The sequence below is a fragment of the Ictalurus furcatus genome, chromosome 5 (assembly GCF_023375685.1).
Source record: "Ictalurus furcatus strain D&B chromosome 5, Billie_1.0, whole genome shotgun sequence".
Taxonomy (NCBI): domain Eukaryota; kingdom Metazoa; phylum Chordata; class Actinopteri; order Siluriformes; family Ictaluridae; genus Ictalurus; species Ictalurus furcatus.
Window position 1 is genome coordinate 26021011 of NC_071259.1, and position 13331 is coordinate 26034341.

General features: G+C 39.9%; 1 protein-coding gene across 1 annotated transcript; it reads left to right on the top strand.

Annotated features, from left to right (window-relative positions):
• rhoab (ras homolog gene family, member Ab) lies at positions 1-8479 on the top strand. The gene is made up of 5 exons (XM_053625429.1): positions 1-108; positions 4575-4732; positions 6485-6605; positions 7217-7347; positions 7676-8479. Exons 2-5 carry the CDS (start codon positions 4577-4579, stop codon positions 7847-7849), a joined length of 582 nt encoding a protein of 193 aa, XP_053481404.1. The 5' UTR covers positions 1-108; positions 4575-4576; the 3' UTR covers positions 7850-8479.
• Positions 8480-13331: the final 4852 nt, after the last annotated feature.

Here is a 13331-nt window from a genome sequence, read left to right on the forward strand (position 1 = left end):
TGCCCGCCCTGTGCGCGTGCTCGTGACTAATTCATTGTATGTGGTAGGAGAAGAGGCTGGTGCACAACTGCTGGGGAAAAAAACGACGGATAAAAACTTAACCTTTAAGTAAGACTTTTTTAAAAAATTTCTCACTAATATCGGTCTAAGACGAAGTTTGTTTTTTTTTAATTATTTTGTTTCCTGTTTCGATGGTGGTTTTAAACTTCTTATTTGTGAGCTGAGGCGAGACTTCTTTCAGAGAGCCAGACCGCAGGAACGTTAGCCTGCCTTCGCTGATACGCTAACTAGCTAACGATAATTTACCGGCTAAAAATAACTACCTGGTTAGTCAGCCTTTTTACATCGCATTGTTTTCATCGGATGTTTTCTTCGATTAGTTCGTAAACAAGCCAGAAAGTGACTAGAAAAGGGGTTCGTTATTGTCTGTAGGAAGGATTTGCTAGCTGGCTAGCTAACTAAAGGTTAGTTCATCGTGAAAGTAGTTGGATGCAACAGTAACGCCTCACTATTGTTTTCGCTTTTTGAGAGCGCTGTATTTTTTTTATTATTATTATTTTATTATTACCAACTCTAGTGTACACGTGTGTATATCAAACGATTTCCATTTCCCAAAGTTAACCTGGTAAGTAAATAAAAACGAGCCAGTTACGTGTAGTGTAATAACGCTATTTTAACCAGACCCAAATCCGGATTAATTAATCCAGGAAGTTACTCCATTATTCTGTCGTGTCTGTCACTTATTTCTGTAAAATTTATATCGAAGTATTATAATAGTAGATGAGAAATGTTGCGAAGATTGGCTAGTTTGCTGAATGTTAGCTAGCTATTGACATGAATAAAAGTGATGAAACTTTTCCTGTTTGTGAAGCTGCATGGCAGTGCGGGAAATGTTTGAGATGTAGAACTCTTGATTTAACTTCTTTTGTTGGGTTTTAGTTATTGTGTTCGTGAGATTTTATAGTGTCAGAATTTTGTACAAACGCACCACAGTTTAAACTAGATTATTACAAGTCTGGAATAATGAGCACTCCGGTTTATTTTAGGTTTAGCTGCAGTTTCCTCTATTAGATATTGTAACAGGGACGAAGCTGCCCGATTGATGTTTGTGTATAAATAAACGGTAATGATTTGTCCACTATCAACCTTATCAACCATCATGTTAACGACAGTTTCCGCTCATTAATGACTAATGAAGGCTGGTTAAACCTGTGTGTAATGGGTTAGCAGTAACATGTAGGACAGCGTGTACAGCCATCTGTTGCGCCTGGACGCCATCTTAAAGCCGGAGGGGTTTCTAAGTCCCACCCAGTGTGTGTTGAACGCCTCAGAGTCGATTTATTTTTCCGACTTCTCAGCGTCAGATAGACACACGCACACTGTTCATTCTCCAAACCATTAAGTAAGCTTACAGACACAGTAGTGTTGAAGTAGTCCACATTGCTCTTACTATAGTGAGCTGAATGTGAATGTTTCTGCTGCTGGATTTCCTTTCAAATGTCCTGTGACACCTCAGTGAAGAAACCCTGCTCAGTTTCTGTCAGCTCACATTGCACACTCCTCGGAAGTTGACATTTATTCCTAATAGTATACTAAAGCTGTTGAACCTTAAATCCCCCCTCTGAATGTAGCTTTTAAACAGGGAAAACTTGTAGGAAGTAGTGTAGGTGTACTTCTGCGGTGGGAGAGTAGGGGAACCGCAGAGTCCGTCTAAAAATACACTGGCAAGTACACTTTTGTTTTGTACAGTAAAAGTACCATGATGTCATTTGAGAGGTTGTTTTGTTTTTTTAAATGACTGTATAAGCAGGTGGGGAAAAAGCCATCTAACTACATGTTGACGTAACTTATTAGTACAGTAGATATCTAGCCCTTTAGCTAATAAAGCAGTTTTAGGTCTGGGCGATATGATGAATCACAATACTTGAGGACATTTCTACGATGGAGTGGATAGAACTATAAATAATTTAGCAAACAAACTGTGAAGTAGTCAAATAAACAAAAAACGTTAAAGTGAATTCAACCATTCTCGTCTTTAATGCCTACAAAGACAGAGATTATGTTTTTGGGATTTTTTTTAATGCGTCAAATCAACGCCGTCCTTTCAGTACTGTTTAATTTGTAATTATTTTAAACCGTTTAAAAAAATGCTTCACAATTCCAACAAAATTTCAGAAATGTGTGTTATATAATCCATTTATCACGATGTAGATATTATATCGATATATCGCCCATCCTTAGGTTAGGTGAATTGAGCGAGTATTTTAGATACGCTGATATGATGCATTTCTGAGTATTGTGGTTTTCTTTTTGTGATATCTGGTCAGACTGCTTCTAAAAGTGAAACAAACAAACTTCAGAAAGCCCACAGCTCTCGTAAGCGTTCAAGACGGTACAAGGATCTCAGTTGTGTATTAAACATGGAGGCTGATGGTAAACGGCAAGGAGTGATATGTGAAAATGCATGTTTTATTGTTGTCGGATCAAATTAAATGGTGGCTTGCTTCGGCTCTGAGGATGTTGCGATTTTTGAGGAATGAGAATCAGTCCCATCACCCAATAGGAGACTTTTATTGAAAGGATGATTTGAGGCGTTGAGCTTTTCTCGGGCCGGGATTAAAGCAGAGTGCTTGTATGATGTTTTTTTTTCCGGACAGCAACGGCCAGCCTGATTTTAAACGTGTAGTCAGTGGTTAAAGTACAATTTCATTTACATCTCGATCATCAGCTGAATTCTTGTAAATGGCTGCTGTGTTGATTTGGAAGAGAAAAGTGTCTCCAGCCAACCATCTGGTCAAATCATTTTAAAGACGTTATCATTTCATTTGTAGAGTCATTATAGTCCATGGTCTAAAAAAATTACTCTTAAGAAAATGGGATGCTGCATCACTCATCTCAGCATCTCAGTTGATAAAAAGTTCAATATTTAGTAGCTGCTTTCTTTAAAAGGAACAACACATTCATTTAGCCATGGGAAGTGAGCTTAAACTAGTATGTTTGCTACAGCCAGCACTGTGTGAAGAGGATGTGAGACATGATGTTGAAGATCCTGCTGATTTCTACTTCCCTTTAATCTACATAGCTCTAGTAGCCAGTCGCAGTAGAATAGACCTTTTTCATACTTCCGCATTTGTGAACCGGAAGTCGTCGTAGTTGGGTAAACTATGGCGGTGACCGTGAAGACCAGTAATGGCCACCGCAGTGTTTTGTCTTTCCATGGATTTCCAAAAGATGCTGAACTTTGTAGGAGGTGGGTTCAAGCAGTTAAATGCAAAGAAAGCCACAACTTTATTATTAAACAAGGAAACCTTTTCCATATTGACCCGAAGCATCGAGCTCTAGCTTTTATTCTCATATTCATCACGTCAAGCGCTATGCCAAGAAAACCAAAGGAGTTGGTGTACAGCTAGCCATTGCAACAATAGTGCATTTTATCAAAACCTTACGTATTTTTACACATAACTCTCGAAAAAGAACTTGTAGCCTACGTCGAGTTTTGTTTTAAGAGTTGGTGAATTCATTTGGACCAGGCGTTCAACGTCTCCAAGTGTAAAGGTGGGCAAATCTTTCAGGGACTGTGAAAACACATACACCTAGGCGGAAGCTGTAGCTGCGTTTACCCGACTATGACGACTTCCGCTTCAATTTTTCACACTGCTGTGGTCTGCTAGACTGCACCGAAGGAAGCATGTGTGGATTAAAGTTTAAGTTGGCCCTCGGTGCTTTTGTAAGTCTGTTGTTATTGCCTGTAAAGAGTAGCTGACTAACTTGCTGTGTGTGTTATCTTGTCTTCCAAAAGGGAAGTTCCAGAGTTTCCTGTTTGCGTTTGGGGTCTAGGAAGTTGTTTGTGTATAATTACTTATAAGTTAATGTCAGTGTTGTGTAAAAATTGGTTCTGGTCAAGGAACGGTGTTGTTGCTCCGTGATCCCTGTATTATAAAGCACACTCGTGTTCCTCTAATATTATTCAAAAGTCTCTGTTTCATCCATATTTCCATATGGTTGATCATTGAAGTAATATGATATGCTTCCCTGAAACAACTTTGAAGGTTTTATGCTGTAATTAGAGGATAAAGTTTTACATTTTTAATATTCTTAACCAATTTACATTCTAATGAATGTGCAAAAATATTTATTTCATTAATTAAATAATTTATTATAATGAAAATAATAATAACCCATTCAAAACAAGTGACCAGTCAGTTAGACCTATAAATATAATAATTTAGAAACAGCTTTCTCCTTCTTTTTGTTTTTAAACAGCGATTGATCTCCATTGTGATCTTCAAGGTAATCTCAATGGTTTATACAGAATTTGACAACTCAGTGTGATTCTACAAAAGTGAATTTCCAAAAGCATCGTGTGCAGTATAGGTTTACCTCGGTAAAGGTCAGCGTGGGTGTGAGAGATTCACAGATCACATGCTGAATGATGCAGTCTTCACTGTAAGATCATAGATAGTGGTGTGTGTGTGTGTGTGTGTGTGTTGTATGTGACCATAGCAACTATCTACTGTAAGCTGATGCTGCAGCATGTGTGTCTAACCTGTGACCCATTTGTGTGTGTGTTGTAGGCATGGCAGCGATTCGTAAGAAGCTGGTGATCGTTGGTGATGGAGCGTGCGGTAAAACCTGTTTGCTGATCGTCTTCAGTAAGGACCAGTTCCCTGAAGTCTACGTCCCCACCGTGTTTGAGAACTATGTAGCAGACATTGAAGTGGATAGCAAACAGGTAACGCATGAACTCGAGCATTAGCTTTATTTGACTTTACTTCCTGCCACAAAATGTATTCGGAACAAACACTGCTGAACATGACCAACGGTTCCACTCAATATTGCGCCTTTCCGGTTGTTAAGGACAGGTGTGTGGTCTGTCGTTACACTCCATGTGCCCTCACCGGAAGTATTAATCAGTGTTTATTGCATTTTCGGTTAATGTCCATCAGGAAACAATGTCTTGTTAATGTAAACCGAAGACTAATTTACAATGAATGTGTCACAGGTCAAAGTACAGAGAAAAGAAGCACTGGTTTAATAAAAGTCTCGTATTGCATTAATGTTCGGAGTGGATCGAACTGGTAGTGGTTGTGGAATTAAAGGTCTGTTCTGACCCAAAAAACTTAGTTTAATTAACCAACAGCACAACTGTCCTCTGGAGCACTTTGATGTGAGATTATTTTCAGTTGTGCTTCCCTGGTTTAATGTCCCTGTTCAGAATGATTTCCTTATTTCTCTTGCAGCAAGTTACCAGCTTGTATTATGAGCTTGTGTCATGGATGAGCAATATGACCGATATTCAGATATTTCTCTCATGCACAGTGTGTCATGATGTACACTATTTAGCCAAATGTTTGTGGACACCTGACCATCACACCCATGTGGAAGCGCAGAGTTGTATGCTGTAGCATTACAATTTCCCTTCAGTTGAAGAAAGAGGCCCAAAACTGTTCCAGCATGACAGTGCGCCTGTGCACAAACCGAGCTCCGTGAAAACATGGTTTGTCAAGTTTGATGTGGAAGAACTCGAGTGTCCTGCACAGAGCCCTGAAGTCAACTCCACTGAAAACTTTTGTGTTGAACTGGGATGCTGACTGTGCACCAGGCCTCCTCACCCGACATCAGCGCGTGACCTCATTAATGCTCTTGTGGCTGAATGGGCAGATCCCCACTGCCAAGCTTGGATCTAGTGGAAAGCATTCCCAGAAGAGTGGAGGTTATTATAACAGCAAAGAGGGGACTAAATCTGGAAAGGGATGTTCCAAAGCACATACGGGTGTGATGGTCAGGTGTCCACAAACTTTTGGCCATATAGTGTAGCACACTATCAGCAAATCAGTAGTGTTCCAGTTAAAAAAAAAAAAAGTTGCTATTTTTATTTAATATTTGCAACAATAAAATTCTGTAAGAATTAACATTATATAGATTTTTTTTAAAAAATTGAATAACATCTAATCTGCTGTTTGAAAGTTTGTGATTATTGTAATGGTTATTAAAACTAAACTCTCACGTGATCTCAAGCATATTGACACAATTGATCACATTTGTCAATACTATAGACCATCACTTTGGGCAGCCTTTGCTTGTATCAATTTAGATTTACAGGAGAGGCACAAGGTTAGTGCACTCTCTCACAGGATCACGATTTCCGTATCGTAACAAAAACTAATTCTACAGAATTCATTGTCATTATCAATTGCAAAACATCGTGGAGCACTTTAACAGTGGAATTTAATACTGCATGGGCCTGTAAAAGTTTTGACCAAGATGCAATCCACTACAAAACTAATGGCACACACGTACACTCATGAAAGATTTAATTAGCAGCTGTGTGTTGGTTATGATAATCAGTGTCAAGTATAAAGAATGTAACAGTTAGCTCTAACTAAGCAATTCTTCTGTCTGTTCTATGATTTTAGTCCTGTTTTTAGTTCTGATCTGAGGAACGTGCCATTAGATTTACTGAAATTCTGTTTTTGTGCTTCAGGTCGAGCTCGCTCTTTGGGATACGGCAGGGCAAGAGGACTATGACAGGCTCCGCCCACTTTCCTACCCAGACACTGATGTCATTCTCATGTGCTTCTCTATTGACAGTCCAGACAGTTTAGGTGATTGTGCCCTCTATTTCTCCCCTTAGTCTTGATCTAGAATTACTTTAATACCTATTTTAAATCGTTTTCTTTCCTATTACTACTCATGTAGTAAAGACGGTAAACTATGAATTCTGTTACTTCAGAAAGGGATTTGTAGACCCGATGGTCGTTCTGTTAATTGCCTATAAATATCTCAGCATTCAGATCTTGATGCCTTTTAAGAGCTGCCATTTTGCCACAGCATTACAATAAGCTGATATAGCTATGATGTGTAGCATTTTGAGGCATTTGTTAATTATGGGTATTCTAGGGGGAAAAGGCATAGTGGAATTATTTAGAGGGCCAGTGAGAGAGAATGTTTATTACAGCAGTAGTGAGAAATTTCCCTATGAATCTTACCTTTCATAAGAAAAATACTGTGTAGCTTATTTACTGATAAATGTGACAGTGATGAGGTCAGAGATTTGTTTAGCAAATTCAGTTGCTTAAGGTATCTGTTTAACGTCACTGATTTGAATAAAGGTTTTCTTTATTGACAGTGTTCAGCATTACATCCAGCAAACTAACCACATTTCAGTATGATGGGTTGTTTAATCAGTGTCTCATCTATGACCTCTGTCGTACAGAAAACATTCCAGAAAAGTGGACACCTGAGGTCAAACACTTCTGCCCAAATGTACCCATCATCCTTGTGGGCAACAAAAAAGATTTACGAAATGATGACCACACACGCAGAGAGCTGGCCAAGATGAAACAGGTAATCTTGCTCTTGTTGGTCGGTTACACTCACTATAGTAACGCAAACTCCCAAAAACTATCATGCTGTCATGCTTTAAAGTACATTTCAGAATTGTGTAAAAAAAAAAAAAAAACATTTTTAAAAGAATTTGTCTTTATTGAGAGCCTTTGTGTAGATGCAGTGGTGTGTAAATGTTTATCCTGATGTCTTCCTTGTGTAGTCAGTTTGGTATTAGTGAATGGAAAGGAACTATTTGTGATCATTTTTATTTTATTATTTTTTTTATATGTCCAGTCAATTAACAGCAGTGTAACATCTATATTCAAAACTCTTCCTTCTCAAACAGGAGCCAGTCAAAGCTGAAGAAGGACGGGACATGGCTAATCGGATCGGAGCTTTTGGCTACATGGAATGCTCTGCGAAGACGAAGGATGGTGTGCGGGAGGTGTTTGAGATGGCCACCAGGGCCGCGCTGCAGGCCCGCAAGGGCAAAAAGAACAACAAATGCCTTCTCCTCTGAACACGCAGCACTGGACTGAAACCCCAAATAGGGGTGCAAAATGTGTGTAGAGTCACACACTCATTCCTCAAACTCGCCAAATGTTTTGGAAGAAAAAGTAACTGCTCAGAAAATAGTTTTGTTTTTGTTAATTTTATTTTTGATTCTTTGATTAGTCATGGAAGTGTTTTTATCAGTATTTAAGAAATTGCAAAGGACTTGGACTTTTGCCTTATTTGTTTGTTTTTAATGTTTTGCCTGAGTTTTGTGATGTTATTAAAGTCACACCCACCTGCCAAATGCTGTCATGTGACTCAGAAGCCTGCCAATCAAGTGCTCACTACAATTGCTGGGATTTGTTTTTTTTTTTTTTTGTTTTTTTTTTATTCCCCCATGAAACAGGGCTGAAAAGTGAACATGATTTGTAATCTGTGTGTATGAGTCATTTTTATGGTTTGTTTTAGATTAGGAATTTAAACACCACCAACTTTATTGGGAAGCAAAAAAGACGGGTGGGGTTAGATATGTATACATGTACATATGTAACGCGTGTGTGGATGCACACAGACATGACTGGAAGTCCATTTGTAAACTAGACTTGGTAAATCTTATGTAATAAAAGACTTTCTATAAGGAAGTACATGGGTCTAATTTTGTTTTGTTGTTGTTTTAATATTTTGTACAACAGGCAGTCAGATATCGAGTTATGCTCTTGTAGCATGGTGGTATTTGGAGATTTGCGCAGTATTTCAGTGTTCAGACCTCACATATTTGTAGGTGTAAGTTATATTTGGACAAAATGTGGAATGGAATCCCATTTGATGTTGACATTAAACACATTTATTTTATATAAAGAAATGACCCTATCATATCCATCAATTTATGGTCCTAATAATTAATAGTACAGTCCAGTGTTATTTTTGTTGTTCTTTTGTTCCTGTATAGAGGACGTGAGAGGAGACTGTCTTAATCATATACAGAAGTAAATTAAAGTGAGATGTGATTGTAGCAGAGGAATGCTTATCTTTCAAACCATGCATCAAATTAACAAAATCACTGGCAGCATTTTATTAAATAGCAAGATAAAATAGAGCCCACGTTATGATTTCATGACCTTGATGTGATACTCTGTGGTTTCATTAACTGTTAATTCCAATTAACTGTTACCGTGATTGTATAAAAGTACACCCCATGGAAATTGTTGGGTTTTTTTGTTGTGTTTTTTTTTTTTTTTTTTTTTACATATTTGGACAAACATTTGTTCATCCTTGAAACGGTGCCTATTAATAAAGGTGATGCACTATCAACTGAAACAAATTTGACATTTTGTAGTAATTTTCTCAATTTACATGAACAAAAAACAGATCAGTCGCATGGAAAAAGTAAGTACACCCCTACATTTATCACACTTTCAGTTGCATATAATTAGAATCAGGTGTTGAAGATTGGGTGCCAGTGATTAAAACCTGCTTAGGGAGTGCAGGTGGAATCTGTCTTTATTTATATCCCTCTCATGTCTAGTGTTTGGTGTTCCCTTTGTTATTGAGGTGTGTGGTGTCATCATGCCAAGATCTGAAGAGATCTGTATGGCCTTCAGAAAAAAGGTGTGGATGCCTGAGTCTGGTAAGGGATTTAAAAAGATCTTCAAATTATTTTAAATACATTATTCTCACTGTAGGGCAAATAATATACAAGTGGCACAGATTTAAAATACTGCCAATTTATCCAGGACTGGCCGTCTCAGCAAATTCACCCCAACAGCAGACCGTCTGATGCAGAAAGGAATCTCCAAGAACTCCAAAGTTTCATTACAGGATCTGCTAGTAAGTCTTGCAACTGTTGGTGTCTAAGTGTATGCTTCTACAATCAGAAAGAGATTGCACAAATTTGACCTGCATGGGAGGCGTGCCAGGAAAAAGCCTTTGCAAGACTACAGTTTGCCAATGAGCAAAGACCAGGCCTTTTGGAATAATGTGCTCTGGACAGATGAATCAAAGGTAGAGTTGTTTGGCCACAGTAACAGCAGACATGTTTGGTGCAGACCAAAGACGGCTTGTCAGGAGAAACATCTCATACCAACTGTGAAGCACGGTGGAGGAAATGTTATGGTTTGGGGTTGCTTCACTGCCTCAGAGACTAGACAGCTTGAATTCATTGATTCAACTATGAATTCTGCATCATAGCAAAGAGTGCTTGAAGATAACGTGAGGTAAAAGTTGAAGTTTAACCAAAAGTGGACCTTTCAACAGGATAATGATACTAAGCACACTTGCAAATCCACTAAGGAATGGCTCAAAAAGAAATGGAATGGAGAGTTATGGAATGGCCTAGTCAAAGCCTGATTTGAATCCCATTGAAATATTGTGCGGGGATTTGAAAGTGGCGGTATATGCAAGAAAACCCTCAAACATCTTACAACTGAAAGAATATTGCATGGAAGAGTGCTCAAAAATTCCAGCAAGCCTGGTGGGCAATTATGCAAAATGAATTATTTATTTCAAACAAAATCAATTGAAATAGTTCAAAACAGGGCGCTCGGTGGCTTAGTGGTTAGCACGTTTGCCTCGCACCTCCAGGGTTGGGAGTTTGATTCCCACCGTGGCCCTGTGTGTGCAGAATTTGCATGTTACCCGTGCTGCAGGGGTTTCCTCTGGGTACTCCGGTTTCCTTCCCCAGTCCAAAGACATGCATGGTAGGCTGATTGGCATGTCCAAAGTGTCCGCAGTGTATGAATGGGTGTGTGTATGTGATTGTGCCCTGCGATGGATTGGCACCCTGTCCAGGGTGTACCCAGCCTTGTGCCTGCTGCTACCTGGGATAAGCTCCAGGTTCCCTGTGACCCTGAAAAGGTTAAAGCGGTATAGAGGATGGATGGATGGAAGCATCCGGAAAGCGCTTCACTTTTTCCACATTTTTTTATGTTACAGCCTTATTCCAAAATGGATTAAATTCATTATTTTCCTCAAAATTCTACAAACAATACCCCATAATGACAACGTGAAAGAAGTTTGTTTGAAATCCTTTCAAATTTATTTTTTAAAAAAAAGCAAAAAAAAAGCACATGTACATAAGTATTCACAGCCTTTGCTCAATACTTTGTTGAAGCACCTTTGGCACAAATTACAGCCTCAAGTCTGATGTTACAAGCTTGGCACACTCAAAATTGAGCTCAGGTGCATCCTGTTTCCACTGATCATCCATCCATCCATCCATCCATCCATCTTCTATACCGCTTATCCTTTTCTTCAGGGTCACTGGGAACCTGGAGCCTATCCCAGGGAGCATGGGGCACAAGGCGGGGTACAGCCTGGACAGGGTGCCAATCCCCACTGATCATCCTTGAGATGTTTCTACAACTTGATTGGAGTCCACCTGTGGTAAATTCAGTTGATTGGACATGATTTGGAAAGGCACACACCTGTCTATATAAGGTTCCACAGTTAACAATGCATGTCAGAGTGTAACAGATATAAGGAAAATAGGAAATAACATTCCCCCTCCCTCATGGCATGTCTTGTGCAGTAAGATGTATTAATTTCGCTAAAATCCTTCGCGGTTATTTAATAGTTTGCTGTTCTTGGTGTAGGGAGTACTTTATTGGTGTTCTAGCTCTTTGCTGATTGGTAGTAGACATATCGCGTTATTCCCGGTTTCTCGTCAGTCTGGGGTGAGTTTGACTGGGAGAGGTAGGTACTCAAGGCAGCGCGATTATAAAGTCCGGATTTTAAACTTTAGAAGTCGTGTCAAGCACACAAACCAGTTTGGTCATTTATAGTATTGTTAGGATAGACGGACTGTGTCGTTTCTGCTGTCTATTTTACTTGTAAAGTGAACAAATTGACACGTTTGTCTCTCTCTGTGTGTGTGTGTGTGTGTGTGTGCGTGCGTGTGTGTGCGCGCGCGCGCTAGCTGTCGCCATTTTATCTTCGTGTCGAGGTACACACTTAGGTTATTTTCTCATGTTAGGTGTGTTATGAAGATAAATCCTGTATGACGACGTTTTGCTCTCTTTGAACTCTAAATAGGTATGTGCATGTGTTCTATACTCACATTTACCATGTTCAGTAAATGTATTATTTTAGTCAAGTTCACTGTATTAGGCTATTGTGGGGCAGGACATTTTTCATGATTGCTGTGGTGCTTGTGTATTCCCTTCTTTCATGGAATATATAAAACTTATGTTATGCACCAGTTGATGATAATTGTGCATCTATATGATCTATATTTCATGTTAATGTGTACAAAGTTAAAAAGCTATTTGTTATTAACTATATAATTGAAGGTAATATGATACAAAGTAATGACACTTGTTGTTTATCTTTTGTGTTTTATTAACACGTTTTGAGTTCGTCTCCTCTAAATAGTCAGTCGGCGTTGAGTTTAACTGCGAGAGGTATGTTGTGAAGATAACTCCTGTATGATGACGTTTTGCTCTCTTTGAACTCTAAATAGACATTGAGCTTGTCTGCAGGACGAATAAACCTGAGTTCAACAAGATACGCTGGTGACTATTGTGCACCAGAACACAACGCAGTGTGGCCGGGCTAGGCAGGACAGACCGGCTACAAGAGCACAAACCAAGCCATGAAGTCCAAGGAACTGTCTGTAGACCTCCGAGACAGGATTGTATCGAGGCACAGATCTGGGGAAGGATACAGAAACATTTCTGCAGCATTGAAGGTCCCAATGAGCACCGTGGCCTCCATCATCCGTAAATGGAAGAAGTTTGGAACCACCAGGACTCTTCCTAGAGCTGGCCGCCCGGCCAAACTGAGCGATCGGGGGAGAAGGGCCTTAGTCAGGGAGGTGACTAAAAACCCGATGGTCACTCTGACAGAGCTCCAGCGTGTCTCTGTGGAGATAGGAGAACCTTCTGGAAGAACAACCATTTCTGCAGCACTGCACCAATCAGGCCTGTATAGTAAAGTGGTGAGACGGAAGCCAATCCTCAGTAAAAGGCATATGACCGCCCGCCTGGAGGACTCTCAGCCCATGAGAAACAAAATTATCTGGTCTGGTGAAACGGAGCTTGAACTCTTTGGCAAGCATCATGTCTGGAGGAAACCAGGCACCACTCATCACCTGGCCAATACCATCACTACAGTGAAGCATGGTGGTGGAAGCATCATGCTGTGGGGATGTTTTTCAGCAGCAGGAACTGGGAGACTAGTCAGGATCGAGAGAAAGATGAATGCAGCAATGTACAGAGACATCCTTGATGAAAACCTGCTCCAGAGTGCTCTGGACCTCAGACTGGGGCAAAGCTTCATCTTCCAACAGGGCAACGACCCTAAGCACACAGCCAAGATAACAAAGGAGTGGCTACAGGACAACTCTGTGAATGTCCTTGAGTGGCCCAGCCAGAGCCCAGATTTGAACCCGATTGAACATCTCTGGAGAGATCTGAAAATGGCTGTGCACAGACGCTCCCCATCCAACCTGATGGAGCTTGAGAGGTCCTGCAAAGAAGAATGGGAGAAACTGCCCAAAAATAGGTGCGCCA

Bases quoted from the DNA above. Each gene is read 5' to 3' on its own strand.
- rhoab (XM_053625429.1), top strand. From the start codon at position 4,577: ATGGCAGCGATTCGTAAGAAGCTGGTGATCGTTGGTGATGGAGCGTGC. The intron at 4,733-6,484 runs GTAACGCATGAA...TTTGTGCTTCAG, and splicing joins TTGAAGTGGATAGCAAACAG to GTCGAGCTCGCTCTTTGGGA. The intron at 7,348-7,675 runs GTAATCTTGCTC...CTTCTCAAACAG, and splicing joins AGCTGGCCAAGATGAAACAG to GAGCCAGTCAAAGCTGAAGA.